This window comes from Gopherus flavomarginatus, chromosome 19 (assembly GCF_025201925.1).
Source record: "Gopherus flavomarginatus isolate rGopFla2 chromosome 19, rGopFla2.mat.asm, whole genome shotgun sequence".
Taxonomy (NCBI): Eukaryota; Metazoa; Chordata; order Testudines; family Testudinidae; genus Gopherus; species Gopherus flavomarginatus.
In genome coordinates, this window is record NC_066635.1 from 8,832,084 (window position 1) to 8,847,227 (window position 15,144).

The 15,144-nt window shown below is 44.6% G+C and overlaps 1 protein-coding gene across 1 annotated transcript in view; it reads left to right on the forward strand.

Moving 5' to 3' along the window:
* Nucleotides 1-14,184, forward strand: part of LOC127037617 (protein spinster homolog 3-like) — a 45,026-nt gene extending 30,842 nt beyond the window's left edge. The window contains exons 10-12 of the mRNA XM_050929583.1: nt 8,520-8,618; nt 12,299-12,470; nt 13,015-14,184. Of these exons, the coding sequence (XP_050785540.1) occupies nt 8,520-8,618; nt 12,299-12,470; nt 13,015-13,073 (330 nt within the window). The 3' untranslated portion in view covers nt 13,074-14,184. The remainder of the gene's footprint in view (nt 1-8,519; nt 8,619-12,298; nt 12,471-13,014) is intronic.
* Nucleotides 14,185-15,144: the final 960 nt, after the last annotated feature.

Genomic DNA, 15,144 nt, shown 5'->3' on the forward strand with positions numbered 1-15,144 from the left:
CATGATCTTGGCACAGTAGCTGTAGTGGAGATAGGGAAGACAATGGCTGCCTAATCAAGTGTGATTAATAATATACTTTTGTTATCACTAATGCTGTCAGTCAGCGTCAAACTTCCTTCATGTAGCCAATTAGCAAAAGGCTGTCTCTGTAAAATCATCAGGGCCAGCAGGACAGGCCCTATAAACTAAGACATTTGTTTGGCACACCTTGCCTGAGACTTGCAGGCTGCCACTGGAATCAGTGAGAATGAGTGGGTGTCTAGGACATCTCCTTTGATAAGCAAGATATTAGGACACATGATTCAGAAGCCTTTGTGTGGAGATGCTTGGTTTAGTCTGTTCCTGACAAATGCCTTATTGCATTATATGCTAGTAGGAGGAAGAGTGCTCCACTCAGTTCCCATTTCATTAGCAAACATCATGTCCAGTCAGACTCTTGACAGAATGAACTGCACAACTGTATAACACTTAATGTTATATATGCGTGAAACCATAAGATGAAACTTATCTGACCTCTTCTTTCTTGTTTACTACTTCTCCTAGCAACCACACTCCATTCACTCCTTGTAGTTCTGCATATTGGACATCTCTTCAGTTGAGTGACTGCAGCATCAGTGGAATTGAATGGGTGCAAGGCATTGAATTGGGCTATAGATATTTCAGTTTCTGGGTTGCTTGTTCAATAATTCTTAATACTTTTCATTCAATGTATAGCTGGCATCATTAGTTGCTTGCAGAGATGGGAAACGGAGTCAGGAATACAACTCAAGTCTCTTGACTCCATTCCAGTGCCTTACTCACCATGCACCATGTTATCCACCAATTTATAATTGTATGCAGGCAATCTTTTTGGTCTCTGTCCCTGGAGAAAAGGACCCTTCCCCCAAAGCCACTAAGCACCAGCTGGCACCTTGACAGTCTTTCCAGATAGGCCAAAGACCTCTTGGACCATCAAGAATGAACTTTCTCATCCCTACAGAGCCATACTGGCTTAGACCAAGAGTCCATCTAGCCCAGTATCCTTAATATATATTCTTCTATAGTAGATAGCTGCGTACATAAACACACACAATACTTGTGGCAGGAGTCCAGCTTCCCACATTGCCAAACACAAGGGATATTGAACACGTCAGTTACTGTAGCCATGGCCAAACAGTATAAGGCATCTTAGAGTTTTGACCAAAGTGGCTAGTCAAATTTGAGGCCTTGCCGGTTGTTTGCACTAGGAGGAGAAATTAATGATGAAGGCAGGTTTTGTTTGAGGCCATCTGGTTGATTTTCAAAAATGTACAAATCCTGTTTCCCCAAAGATAGGAACAATCAAACAACAATAAGAGATTGTCTCCTGCCTCACAGGTCCAAACTTCTTTCAGCCATTACCCAACCCCAAACCTCTCTCTCAGCCTCTCACAGGGCCACACAATGTATCTGTCTCTCTGCTGCCATGCACACCATACATTTAGCCAAAATGATACCAAGCGAAGTTCCATCTATCCAGCTTTGTAAATTCCTGAGCTGACTCACTTATCCCTTTGTTTTGGGCAGTGATCTGTGCTTAATTGTCTCTTGCAGTTATTTTAAATGATGGTCAGCGGTTAAACGTCTAACATTACTCAACATAAAGCTGTTACCTAGATGTAGAAAGGACTTATCTACACACAAGCTGGAACTGAAATAACTTAACTGGCTGTAATTCATGCCACTAGTTATTTACTTTGGCGCAACTCTGTGTGTGTGGACACGTACTTAGGATAAGTGCCCAGTTGTATCTAAATAGGACATTTTTATTTTCAGAAAAAGCACCCACACACAGACTCACACCAAAATAACTAGTGGCATGAATTTAAAAAAAAGTCTTCACTTCACCAGCAAAGAGATGTGCTCACAGCAAGAGAGGTAATGTAATAGTTAGCTCCTATAAAATCCTAATGGTGACAAAATGCAAGCAGTTTTAACCTCATCCATCTACACGGTTAACATTCATAGATTTCAAGGTCAGAAAAGACCACTTTGATCATCTAGTCTGACCTCCTGTATGACACAGGTCATACAAGTTTGAACTAGAGCATATATGTATTTCAGAAAGACAGATAAATATTATATATATATATATATATATATATATATATATATATATATTATACATACTCACTCACTCACTGTGGCTGACTATGCCTACCTACCTCATAGAAAAAACTGTCTGTGTTTTATCTCCACTGGGACTTTATGGCAAGATAACTAACATCTACTAGTTGTTTCAGTGTTAACAGACACACCTTTTTCGGCTGTCAAGACATGGCCTTAGTTATTTTGGTTCCAGTTTATGTAGGCATAATGTTTGCAGTAAGATGCCCACTATCGAAGCAGCATATACAAACTCATGTCTGAATAACACATGAGGGAAGGGGCTTTTCATGTGGAGAACACTAGAATTGAAAGATGAAGTGATGCCAACAGCAGTCAATGCTACCTGCCTGGTTAGACCCCAAATGAGGACTTTTATGGAAAACCCAGGTACAACAAGGATTGGTATTTATTAAGTAGGTCAGGGATGGGCAACCTATGGCACACGTGCCAAAGGCAGCACGTGAGCTGATTTTCAGTGGCACTCACTCTGCCCGGGTCCTGGCCACCAGTCCAGGGGGCTCTGCATTTTAATTTAATTTTAAATGAAGCTTCTTAAATATTTTAAAAACCTTATTTACTTTGCATACAACCATAGTTTAGTTATATATTATAGACTTATAGAAAGAGACCTTCTAAAAACATTAAAATGTACTATTGGCATGCAAAACCTTAAATTAGAGTGAATAAATGAAGACTCAGCATACCACTTCTGAAAGGTTGCCGACCCCTGAGTTAGGCAGTGCTTTTGTGTCTGTTCGTGCTGAACCCAGTGCCTCAATGTGATGTGGAAGGAGGCTTTGGAGCTATTGCAGACTATTTCTTAGAAACGTAAAATTGAGACCTGTGTGTTTTTTGTTTGTTTTTTTTTTGTACTGACATGGCTATGTCAGTTAGGGAGGTAAATTTTATTTTGAACCAAAATAGTTACTGATCCAGCCCCTAGTGTGGACGCAATTATATCCGTTAAGCTTATTTCTCTTTCCAATACAGAAATAAGCTATACTGGTATAACTGCATAAAATGTTTGTGTAGAACCTGACCTCTTCTGGTAATTAAAGAGCGTATGGTCCTTTTTGCAAGAGAATTGGTATTAACCCTGGAGTCCTGGCCAAATTTTCACCTTCAGTTTCAGCTGAAGCAGTTACATGTGGAGTGTTGTTGGTGCAGTGTAGCTGCATTTCAGTGATGGGTGGAGTGATCCCTCTGCCAAGGGCTCTGGGATCTCTTTAGATAGGAGACACAACAGACACAAAGCATGTTAATGAACTTCATGTGCACATCAAACATGAAAGCAGATCTTTTTCTAAGACTTCTTTGCCTTGTTAGCTCCCTTTTTTACACAGACAAGAAACAAATACTTCCTTTCTCATAGTAGCTAATGCAGGCACCTTGGGTTTAGAAAGAAAAACACGAGCCATCACATTAAAAATTTTATGACATGCCCTAAGGTGAGGGACAGTTTCTATATTTATGAGCAGAATGTTAATAATTAACAATGCGGCACTGTGTCCTTGTCTGGTTCTGTCTCATCTAAGATTTTAAGCACGTGAGCCTTTAACAGAAGAAACTGTCCTTTCACAAAGCACTGAGAAAGGAATATAATATTACATAGCTTCTTTCCAGTCGCTTACTGGATGGAGAGGAGCCTCAGCTGTGAAGTCCAGAGCAGTTCCCACACTTCAGGTATGTTTGGATCTGGAGCTTTGGTGTTGCCTCATCTGATTGTAAAATCGAAGGGTTGCTTTAATCCAGGGGTGGATTTTCAGTAACCTCATGTAAGAGGAAAGGGATAAACATCTGAGTCCCTTGAACATCTATTAGAAGGTAATGATACAAAGGCTCCGAATGCTGTCCCGGAACAGAATTTTGCCTGCCTCTCTGCATAAGAGTGCTTCATCCCAGCAGCACTGCTTTGAAAGGGAAGACTGTGCCAATTAAGCAGCATTTAGAGGGTTAGGCAGCCAATAGAAACTAACAATGAATTTCACATATCTGAAACGAAGTATTATAAGTGAATGTAGTGAGTTGGGAACAGGATAAGCAGCTCATTCAATTTTGAGGCTTCAGATTCTTCTAGCAAAGGGCTAACTTCAAATTTCAAGGGTTGGAGAGGGCCGTAACACCAGAGCTGTCTGTCTGAACCTTGGAGCTCTAGGATTGACTTGTAATGCAGTTACATTGTCTATTCTCGTTCAAGCAGCTTTGAAGACCTTTCCCAAAGGTCGCAAAGAATCCTGTGGCACATTATAGACTAACAGACGTTTTGGAGCATGAGCTTTCGTGGGTGAATACCCACTTCCTCAGATGCATCTGAGGAAGTGGGTATTCACCCACGAAAGCTCATGCTCCAAACTGTCTGTTAGTCTATAAGGTGCCACATGATTCTTTGCTGCTTTTACAGATTCAGACTAACATGGCTACCCCTCTGATACTTCCCAAAGGTCTTCATTCTTCAGTGAAAAGTCCTGCTGATGCTCTAGTGCCAGAATTCCTAATTTTGGGCTAATGTTAGCATTGCTGAAATTAGTTTTCATTTGTTCAGGGCCTCTGTGCCCACCTTTTTAGTGGGTTCAGTTCAGACTCCTGTGGCTGTAATCTGTTTCTGGGCTTCACTGAACTTAGAGTAAAACTTGGCTGGACTCAACTATTTTTTTTCCTTCTTTTTTTTTTAGATGAGTAAGTGAGCTGGTAGCAGTAGCTAGACCAGTCACTAGAGAGAAATATCATTGCAATTAGCCAGTGTGTTATAGTCCCCTCAGGAGGCACTTGCCCAAGTCTGGGGTCCACAGGAGTCAACTCCATGCAGGAGGCACAATTTCTACCCACTTTTCCCCTCCGGCAGGGGATTAATCTCAAAGTCAAGCAGGCAGCCTAAAACCCCACAGAACTCCATGTTAGTGTCCCTAACTTTGAAATCCTGTAAAATAGTTATACATAGGTAGTAGTTTTCTCAGTTATCCTTAGAAGTACTTCATAAACTCTGTTAGTCCCGAACAGGACCAAGCCAGGAGTCAGGGCAGACCCCCGTTCCCATGCTTTAAGCCCTGTGATCGCTGCAAATTGCCTATGCCCATCAGCAATCCCCATTCCAGCTGCCTAAGGTGCTTAGGTGAAGGGCACATAAGTGACAAGTGCTGTATCTGCAAGTCTTTCAAACCTAGGACGAAGAAGGAGCGCAATATCCATCTAAGAGTGCTCATGATGGAGTCGGCACTAACTCTGGCACTGGAGCAGTGGTCCGATTCCTTATCGAGCACCGTGGCCTTTGTGTGCAGTGCTCCCCTGTTGCTGTCTACGAGCTGGCACCAGTCCCCCTCCACGGCTCCGGTCAAGAAGCCGAAAGAGAATGTGAGGGGAAGATCTCCTACCTCCCGCAAGGGAAAGAAGAGGGCAGGGGGCAAGCCAAGACCTGTGTCAGGCAGCTCAACATCCCCCTCAGGAAGTTGGGCCCTAGCTCAAGTCGAGCAGTGCAACCCATCCCATGCCTTGCCTGCGACTCCAGATAGCAGTGCAGGCCTTGGGCAGCTTCGGGTGCCATCAACACTCAAAGCCCTTCAAGCAGCTCAGGCAATCCTGACATTCCGGGAGCCACCCTCACCAGCTCCTGCGGTACCGTGGTCTCACGGAAAACCTGCATTGGGACCTATGCGTGTGTCCCACCAGCGTTCACCTGCCCACAGCCATCATGCCTCGGGATGGATGAGGCAGGCTCAGTGGAACCCTCTTCAGTCCCTGCACCAGGGGCGCTTATCTAGAGACTCTTACCACGAGTGATCACTCCATCCAGAGGCAGCCTGCATGAGCTTCCAAAGGTGGGGAACTCCCCAAGTGGACCTGTTCGCTACCAGACAGAACAAGAAATGCCACCGGTTTTGCTCTCGGCAAGGTCTGAGCCAGGGCTCCCTCTCCAATGCCTTCCTCCTGTTGTACACATTCCATCGGATTCCACTCATTGGCAGGGTCCTGGCAAAGATCAAGAGAGACAAAAAGCAGGTTGTTGTGATCGCCCCAGCGTGGCCTCGCCAACATTGGTTCAGTAGGCTCATGAGCTTGTCAGCGACCCCTCCCTGGCCCCTGCTCAACCCCCCAGACCTGCTGTCACAGCACCACACCTAGCTCCTACACCCCAATCTCGAATCCCTCCACCTCTCAGCATGGATGCTGCGTGGCTGAACCCGTAGGAAGGGACCTGTTCGGAAGGAGTCCAACTGGTGTTCCTGGGGAGTAGGAAGCCCTCAACCACACTGACTGACTTACCTGGCCAATTGGATGAGGTTTTCCCACTGGGCATCTGAGCGTGGCATTTCTCCCTCACGTTCTTCCATACAGGCTGTCCTGGACTACCTGCTCCATTTGAGGAACCAGGGCCTGGCACACTCTTCCATTAGAGTGCATCTAGTAGCCATCTCCACTTCTCACCTGCCTATCCAAGGACAGACGGTGTTCTCCCATGACAAGACGGTCAGATTCTTGAGAGGGCTTGAGAGACTCTTCCCACCGGTACAGGCTCCTGTCCCGCAGTGGGATCTTAATTTGGTCTTCTCTAGGCTCACTGGTCCACCCTTTGAGCTACTGGGTTCCTGCTCCCTTTCCCACCTGTCATGGAAGGTCGTGTTTCTGGTGGCAGTGACATCATCAAGACCGGTGTCTAAAATTAAAGCCTTGACCTTAGAACCTCCGTACACGGTCTTCTACGAAGATAAGATTCATTTGTGGCCCCACCCAGCCTTCTACCTTCCATATGAACCAGGACATCTTCCTCCCAGTGTTCTGTCCCAAACCACACAAGACCCTGAGGAGAGGCGTCTTTATGCCCTGGACGTTCAGAGGGCCTTGGCTTTCTACTTAGACTGTACCAAGCCTTTCCGAAAATTGACTCAACTCTTCATTGCTACAATGGATAGGATGAAGGGTCACCCAGTGTACTCGCAGAGGATTTCCAATTAGATTACCTCGTGCATAAGGACCTGTTATGACCTGGTGGGGGTTCTGCCATTGCCGATTGTCAGAGCCCACTTAACAAGAGCAGTTGTCTTCTGCAGTCTTCCTGGTGCACGTCCCTATCCAGGACATCTGTAGAGCTGCAATGTGGTTCTCTATTCACATGTTTACCACTCCATTATGCCATCGCTCAGCAGGCCAGAGTTGATGCTGGGTTCAGCAGAGCTATGTTGCAATGTACACATCTGTGAACTCCTACCCACCTCCAGCGGTACTGCTTTGGAGTCACCTAATATGGAATGGACATGAGCAAGCACTCGAAGAAGAAAAGACAGTTACCTTTTCCGTAACTGGCGTTCTTCAAGATGTGTTACTCATGTCCATTCCACAACCTGCCCTCCTTCCCCACTGTTGGAGTTTCCAGCAAGAAGGAACTGAGAGTGGAGGGAACTGGTGGTGCCCCTTATACCATGCCATGCACCATTCCAGAGGTCACCAGAGATGGTCCCCTATGGATACTGCTGAGGGAAAAACTTCCAGCACCGGAGTATGTGGCAGGCACACACACCTAACATGGAATGGACATGAGCAACACATCTCGAACACCACTTATGGAAAAGGTAACTGTCTTTTCTTTCAACTTGTTATTTAAAATGTGTCTTATTAAAGCAATCTCTGAGCAATATTAGGTAGAATGGATGGCTCTAGGGATTAATAAAAGGAAACAAATTTAGTCTGTCATCAGAGGTAGAATTGCCAACATCTAACACCTTTTTGATGCCCTGTATGAAAAGTTTGAGCTCCATCCCTAGTGACTTGGAATGCATAACGTTTCATCTCAGCTGGCATCCTTGTTAGTCTTGGCAGAGATTCCAGACTCAGTCTGGAGTCACAAGTACCCTCAATCCATGATGCTGTCCTTCTAGGCTAGGCACCTGACCATGTAGTGTGGGTGAAACTACATAGAAAACTGAAGAGCAAATATTTGCTTGTGGGTAAGTCAATAAAGCCACAAAGGCTATCGTTTGGCATTGTCTGTAAAAGCTAAAATCCATGGCAGAATAGATCGGTACATGCTGCATTGAGAGACGGTGTGGATGAGGTCTTTTATTGGGCCGACTTCTGTTTGTGAGAGAGAGAATCTCTGAAACAGATGGAAACATGTTAACGCCTTATACTAAACAATGGACTATTCAAGATGAAGTGGCCAGCTAATTGCTCTCCAGTTATGGGGGGCAGAAGGAGAAAGGAGGGAGAAGGCTGTTAATGGAGTGTCACATTCTCCCCATTTCACCCTCATTCTTCTGAATTTTTTTCACCAAATAGTTTCTCAAAACCAATCACAGAAAGTAGTCTGCAGCTTGCAGTATTACCTGTAGCATAGATCTGTGCAGGTCATTCACGGAATTATTGATTCTTCCAATATTGATGATCCTCTTGTTTTGTTTCAGTATGTGGTGGTACCAAAACGCCAGTCAACAGCTGTTTCCTTGCAGATTTTTGTGAGCCATTTGCTGGGAGATGCAGGCAGCCCATACCTCACTGGAGTGGTAAGTAATAGGATTTTTGGCTACTTCTCTGAAGCTTATCCAAACCTTTTTAAATATAAAAAGTTTGGAAATTTCTGAAGAATAGACTGATTCCTGGTCCCAGATTGGAAATGCTTGGAACAGTCTTCCTTGCAGTGTGGAATTGGAATCTAGATGCACTTAAACCAGCACTTCTGTACTAAGTGCTTTTTATCACTATTGGCCTCCTGGCCCTGCAAACCCTTAAATACAAGCGTAACTCTATACATACCATTAGTCCCATTGAGTACAAAAGTGTCTGCACGCTTAGGACTTCACTTTGATATCAGCTATATTAATTCATAAGGATTTGGTAGCAGTCTGATTATGGCAATGGCACTTGTTCAGAATGTTTAAATCCAAGTGCAAAACTTTTCTGCCAGGTTAATGGACAAATTCATGGGAACTACTAAAATATCATTTTGCACCTCAAAATGTAAAATACAATTAAATAAAAATCTATGGGCAAGATCTCATTCTACGAAATAACCTCTGGAAAACTCAAAATATGGGACTTGTGTAATAGCAGGGGGATTGCTGTAGTTGCGGTTGCATAATGATTGGCATTCCAAGCCCCTGGTCCCAAATGCTCCTAACTTTCCAAAACTGTACCTTTCTGGACTCAAACTTTCTATAAAGTCACATTGAAAGACAAAAGGTAGAAAGACCGGGGAAATAAGGAGTGGGAATGAACTTCGTCACTTCCAAAAATGACTGGAAGGTTCAGTGGCTCCAGTGCCAAAATGGGGTAGCCAATTGAAATTTGGCAGAAATATGGTCACTGAAGAAAAGTAGATGTGAGTGGTCTGATGAATGCTGGTTTTGATTTTATGGCTCTGCTGCTCTGAAAAATCACTCGGATGTGCAGTAACCTTTACACAGTAGCACTAAGCTCTTATTGGATAGCTAAGGAAGGCTGCATTGCACATGAGTGCCTGAACAGCAGCGGCACGTTCTACAAGAAGCACCTTGGTATTAGCTTTGAGTTCTTCTTCGAGTCCTTTCCATGTCAGTTCCAATCAGGTGTGTGCGCGCATGTGTGCATGGCAGCTGAAAGATTTTCCCCCTAGCAGTATCTGTTGGGTTGGTCCAGGCACCCCCTGGAGTGGCACCATCATGTGCTCAATATAGGGCCCTACTGACCCGCCACCCCCTTAGTTCCTTCTTACCGCCAGCAATGGTTAGCTGGAACTTCCCTTGTCTTGTCGTGACAAGCACATTTGGTAGTCTGTATATAGTTCTCATTAGTTCTGTAGTTAGTGTTAAATAGTTAGTAGGTACTTAGTTCTTAAGTTTCCTTTGGAGGGGTTTAGGAAAGGGAAGAGAAGGTTCTTGCTTAGGAGGATTTCAAAACCTATAGTGCGGCAACTGAATTCCATATGGATTCAGCATTGTGCCAGAAACGTCAGTTCTGCTTCCTTCATAAATTTATGCTAATAACATCAAGCGGAGCCAGAGGGGATAACCTAATGTGAGGTGCACATAGCAACTTCCAGCTGAGACCACCTTAGCACAGCTGCTAGCAGTCTGGCCAGAAGGAAATTTCCCTTTGGTTCACCTGGTGCAGCTGCTTGTCATGGCCAATAAGATTCCCAGTTGAAAAGTTAATCGTGCAGCCAAGATAGTCTTGCCACAAGATAGGAGAATCATATCGTTTGGCATTGTGGAGGTTCCCAAGTTCCATATTAGTGCCAGTTGTAGTGATGCATTATGGTGTGGATACTTGCCCACAAGGGCCTAGATTGAGACTTCCTGCTGAAAGCATTGAGGGCTCTGTGAACTGCTGACCTAGATTTTGTTCTGTCATGCGGCTTCTGCAAGCCCATTTCCCAGGCCTGTTGTATCCTGTTGTAATTTACATGCAAAATGCTTTTTTGAGTTGTGTTGCTGGTTGCAAATATATTACCTTGTGTGGAATTTTTAAATTGTTGCTTAAAAGCACTTACGGAAAAAAGTATAAGCCTCCGATGTCTTATCCAACTGTTACTCATAGAACTGTTTATGTGATGATGCATAATGTTGTAACTGTCCTTGCAGGCCACACTACGCTAAGCAGATGTCAAAAGTTAATGACTGACACTGTTGTATTTCCAGCTGAGATTCTTGTGCAAAAAGCCTCTTTTCTGCAGAATTTCTAGACTCAGGACATTTGGATAAACATCAGACTTTGGGAGGCTTATGTGAACCCCACCATTAACCCTTCTGAAATTCACCCATTCCTGATCTCGTTGGCCAGACATGGAATATTCCGTGTTCAGGTCTTGCTGTTGCATGCTAACCTGCTTCCTCTAGCTCTTGATTTAAAAAAAATAAATAAATCCACTCTGGAAAGCTTGTGAATGGCCTCTTTTTGCAGTGTAGACATACCCTCTGAAGGAGATTCCCCTTCCCCCATTGGCAGTGACTCTCAGAGCTTGGGTCAACAGAGTCAGGCTCCTGCCATAAGGCTAAAACTAACCATGTAGACATTCCTGCTTGGGCTGGAGTACGGACTCTACACTTCTGTTTTTAGCATTGTAATGCAAATCTGAGCCTGTATACCCAGGCTCTGAGACTCACTGCGACGAGGTTTTTGTTTTTTTTACACTGTAGACATACCCAGAGTCTATATATTTTGTTTTCTGAAGTGCAGAGATTTCCTTACTGTGCTTTAAATAAATAAATGCGTTAAGTCTGCATTTTAGCAAAAACTCATGGTACAACCTCTGGCTGCCTGTTTGCAGTTAATCTTGCTCTGATCTGGATAAATTACCATAAATAATCATATGATATCAGTGTGGCTTTAAGAGGCTCTTGTTTGTGTATGTTTTAAGTCAATTAGCTTATCAGATCTGGCCAATGTAAGAGTAAAAAGAACCGCCCTTCTATATCCATCCCTCAGCTCTGCTCTACGAGTGAGGTTAAATACTGAGGATTTTATTGAACATCTTGAAATGAGCACTCATTATCTGGCCACACAGCTCAAACTCATTCATTTGGGCCCGTCATGACGCCTACAGCCCCTGCTCCATTCCATAGAATATGCAGCTATTTAAGACCTCTTCCTTTCCATTTCTTACCATGTCACCCCACGTCATCTTGAACCCTTCCTTGCTCAAAATCAGACTCCCTTTTGTCACCCTGAAGCCCCTTCATAGCTCTTCCCTTCTCTTCTTGTCTCCTTACTCCTGCTTCTGCCTACGTCTGCCAACAGTGCCAGCTTTGACACCCACCCATCTATCAAAAGTAAAAGCCTTGAGGAAGGATGGGTGAAGGCATTCTGATAGTGCAAGAAATGACTCAAACCTTTGTACAAACTTGAAGTGTGGCTCAAGCCTGTTTTATGGAGACCAAGTAGGAAACTCAGTAAAATGAGTTAATGGCTACTGCACAAGCACTCTGCCCTGCCATGTTTGCAACTATTTCTAACTAACATGAAATTGGAAGCTCTGGACATATGCAACAACCTGATTGCATGAGACTTCTAAGCCGAGTGAATACTCAGATGCATGAAGGTCAGTTTGTGTGTCACCAGATTTAGTGCATGCAGGCACTGAGTTATCCTTTCCTGCCCTCTCAGTCTGTTTGTCAGTGATGGCATTGCGAGCGACACATTTAAAGCAGGGAGAAAATAAGCCATTGAGTCTAAAGTAAATGACACTGTGTCTCCCCCACACGACCAGATCTCTGATGCTCTCCATACCAGGCAGAATGACTCACACCTGGGGGCCTTCCGGAGCCTGCAGTACAGCTTCATCTTGTGCGTCTTCATTGATGTCCTTGGGGGAGGCTTTTTCCTCCTGACAGCTCTTCATGTTGAGGAAGATCGTGAGGAAGCCCAGCAACTTTGCAGAGGTTTCTATGTCCATTTGTAATTTCCTCTATCAGCCTATCCATCTGCCATAGCTGTTTGTCCCCCAAACTAAAATACACTAAGTATATAACATAACAAAGGGCAGTCTGTTCAGGCCAAACCCTCAGCAAAACCAACCACAGTAGCAGACTAAACTAATTCCTCATGCCCTAGGACAATAGGCTTTGCAATGTGCCCTGAAAGTCAGCGAATTGCCATTGTTGGCAGTTCCTCAAGTAACCTTGCAATACTATAATAAGAAGACGTAATAAGATAGCGTTCTTGTAAGTATTGCATAATTCAACACCGTGGGAGGGTTTTAGGTCTTTATCTGGATCGTGATATCAGCCTTTCTCAGGCAAAATGCCAGATCAGAAGGACCATTTCTGGTCTTATGCAACAATTCCTATAAGTTCTCTCTCATTCCATGCAAGGATCTAGGTTTAGAAGTGTAAGAGTTCTAGTGAGAACTGATGTATAATGTTCCCTTATCACAAATACTCTGTTAAGTAGCCAACTTCTTTTGACTCGGACTCTGTTTTCCAGGTATTGAGAACAAAGGCTACATTTCAGCTGAAGATGATGAACTCCAGGATGAAGCGTGAAGGAGCCACTGCTTCCTTTCCTTTTGCCTGATGAAGCTACAGTTGGAGTAAAAGGCCAAATAACAATCACTCCATATGGAAAGAAAAACCTGCATACTCATTTTTATGATGCTTTTGACGGAAAGTCAAAAACTGCTACTGAAATGGCATATGGCAAACCTCCACCCCCATCTGTGAAACTGGCACGAGAGCTCTGAGGAGCTTAGTAGCTCCAGAAGCCAGGAGTATAGAGCTGTCACAGAAATGGATATTGTCCCAAAGAAGGCAATCCCATTTAAGGTGGAATGTCTAGTTGAGTTGGGGGATGGAGCTACTGTAAATTCTCAGCAGGATGATGAGTTGTCTGTCGTAAAGCTTGGAAAATCAGGGGAAATAGAAACATAGCTGAGGATTCTGTATCCAGAGCCAACTCCAGGCAGCAGCTGAGCAAGCTCGTGCTTGGGGCGGCAGATTCTACGCGCGGCATTCAGCCCAAACCTAGGGCGGCACGGCCGCTATTTTTAAATTTTATTTATTTATTTATTTGCTCTCTGGAGCACCCTGCAACAAACTCGGCAGGGCAGCCCGTGTCCTTCCCTCCCTGTCGACCAGAGCGGAGTGGAGCCCTCCTGGCAGGTGGCGCAGTGGTTGGGGCCGCATGGCGAGTGCCCTGCTGAAGTGCTAGCTGCCCCCCTTCTCTCTCTCCTCCCCGTTCCCTCCCCTTCCCCTCACCCCCCATTAGACCGGGCGCGCACTCTGCTGTACAGGGAGTCCCCTGGCTCCGGCTGCCCTGTAGGGCTTTTTGTTTTGTTTTTCCCCTGCTTTGCCGGCTGTGCCGTTGTTTCTCCCCCCCCCACTTTGCTGCTCCGGTGGCCCTGCCCCCCTTTTTCTGCTTGGGGCAGCAAAAACAACGAGGAGTCTTTGCGGCACCTTGGAGACTAACAAATTTATTTGGGTATAAACTTTGGTGGGCTAGAACCCACTTCATCAGATGCATGAAGTGAAAAATACAAGAGCAGGTATAAATCCATGAAAAGATGGGGGTTGCTTTACCAAGTGTGAGGTCAGTCTAACGAGAAATCAATTAACAGCAGGATTCCAAGGGAGGAAAAATAACTTTTGAAGTGGTAAGAGAGTGGCCCATTACTGACAGTTGACAAGAAGGTGTGAGGAACAGTAGGGAGAATTTAGTATTGGGAAAATTAAATTTAGGTTTTGTAATGACCCAGCCACTCTATCTTTATTCAAGCCCAATCTGATGGTGTCCAGTTTGCAAATTAATTCCAGTTCTGCAGCTTCACGTTGGAGTCTTTTTGTTTTTGAAGGTTTTTTTGTTGAAGAATTGCCACTTTGAGGTCTGAGTGACCAGAGAGATTGAAGTGTTCTCCTACTGGTTTTTGAATGTTGTGATTCCTGATGCCAGATTTGTGTCCATTTATTCTTTTGCGTAGAGACTGTCTGGTTTGGCCAATGTACATGGCAGAGGGGCATTGCTGGCACATGATGGTATATATCACATTGGTAGATGTGTAGGTGAATGAGCCCCGGATGGTGTGGCTGATGTGTTTAAGTCCTATTATGGTGTCCCTTGAATAGATATGTGGACAGTGTTAGCACCGGGGTTTGTAGCAGGGTTTGGTTCCTAGATTGGTGTTTTTGTTGTGTGGTGTGTAGTTGCTGGTGAGCATTTGCTTCAGGTTTAGGGGCTGTCTGTAGGCAAGGACTGGCCTGTCTCCCAAGGTCTGTGAGAGTGAGGGATCGTCCCTAAGGATAGGTTGTAGATCCTTGATGTGCTGGAGAGATTTTAGTTGGGGGGCTGTAGGTGATGGCTAGTGGCATTCTGTTACTTTCTTTGTTGGGCTTGGCTTGTAGTAGGTGACTTCTCAGTACCCTTCTGGCTCTGACAATCTGTTTCTTCACTTCACCAGGTGGGTATTGCAGTTTTAAGAACTCTTGATAGAGATTCTGCAGTTGTTTGTTTCTGTCTGAGGGATTGGAGTAAATGCGGTTGTATCTTAGAGCTTGGCTGTAGACAATGGATCGTGTGATGTGGTCTGGATGAAAGCTGGAGGCATGTAGGTAAATATAGCAG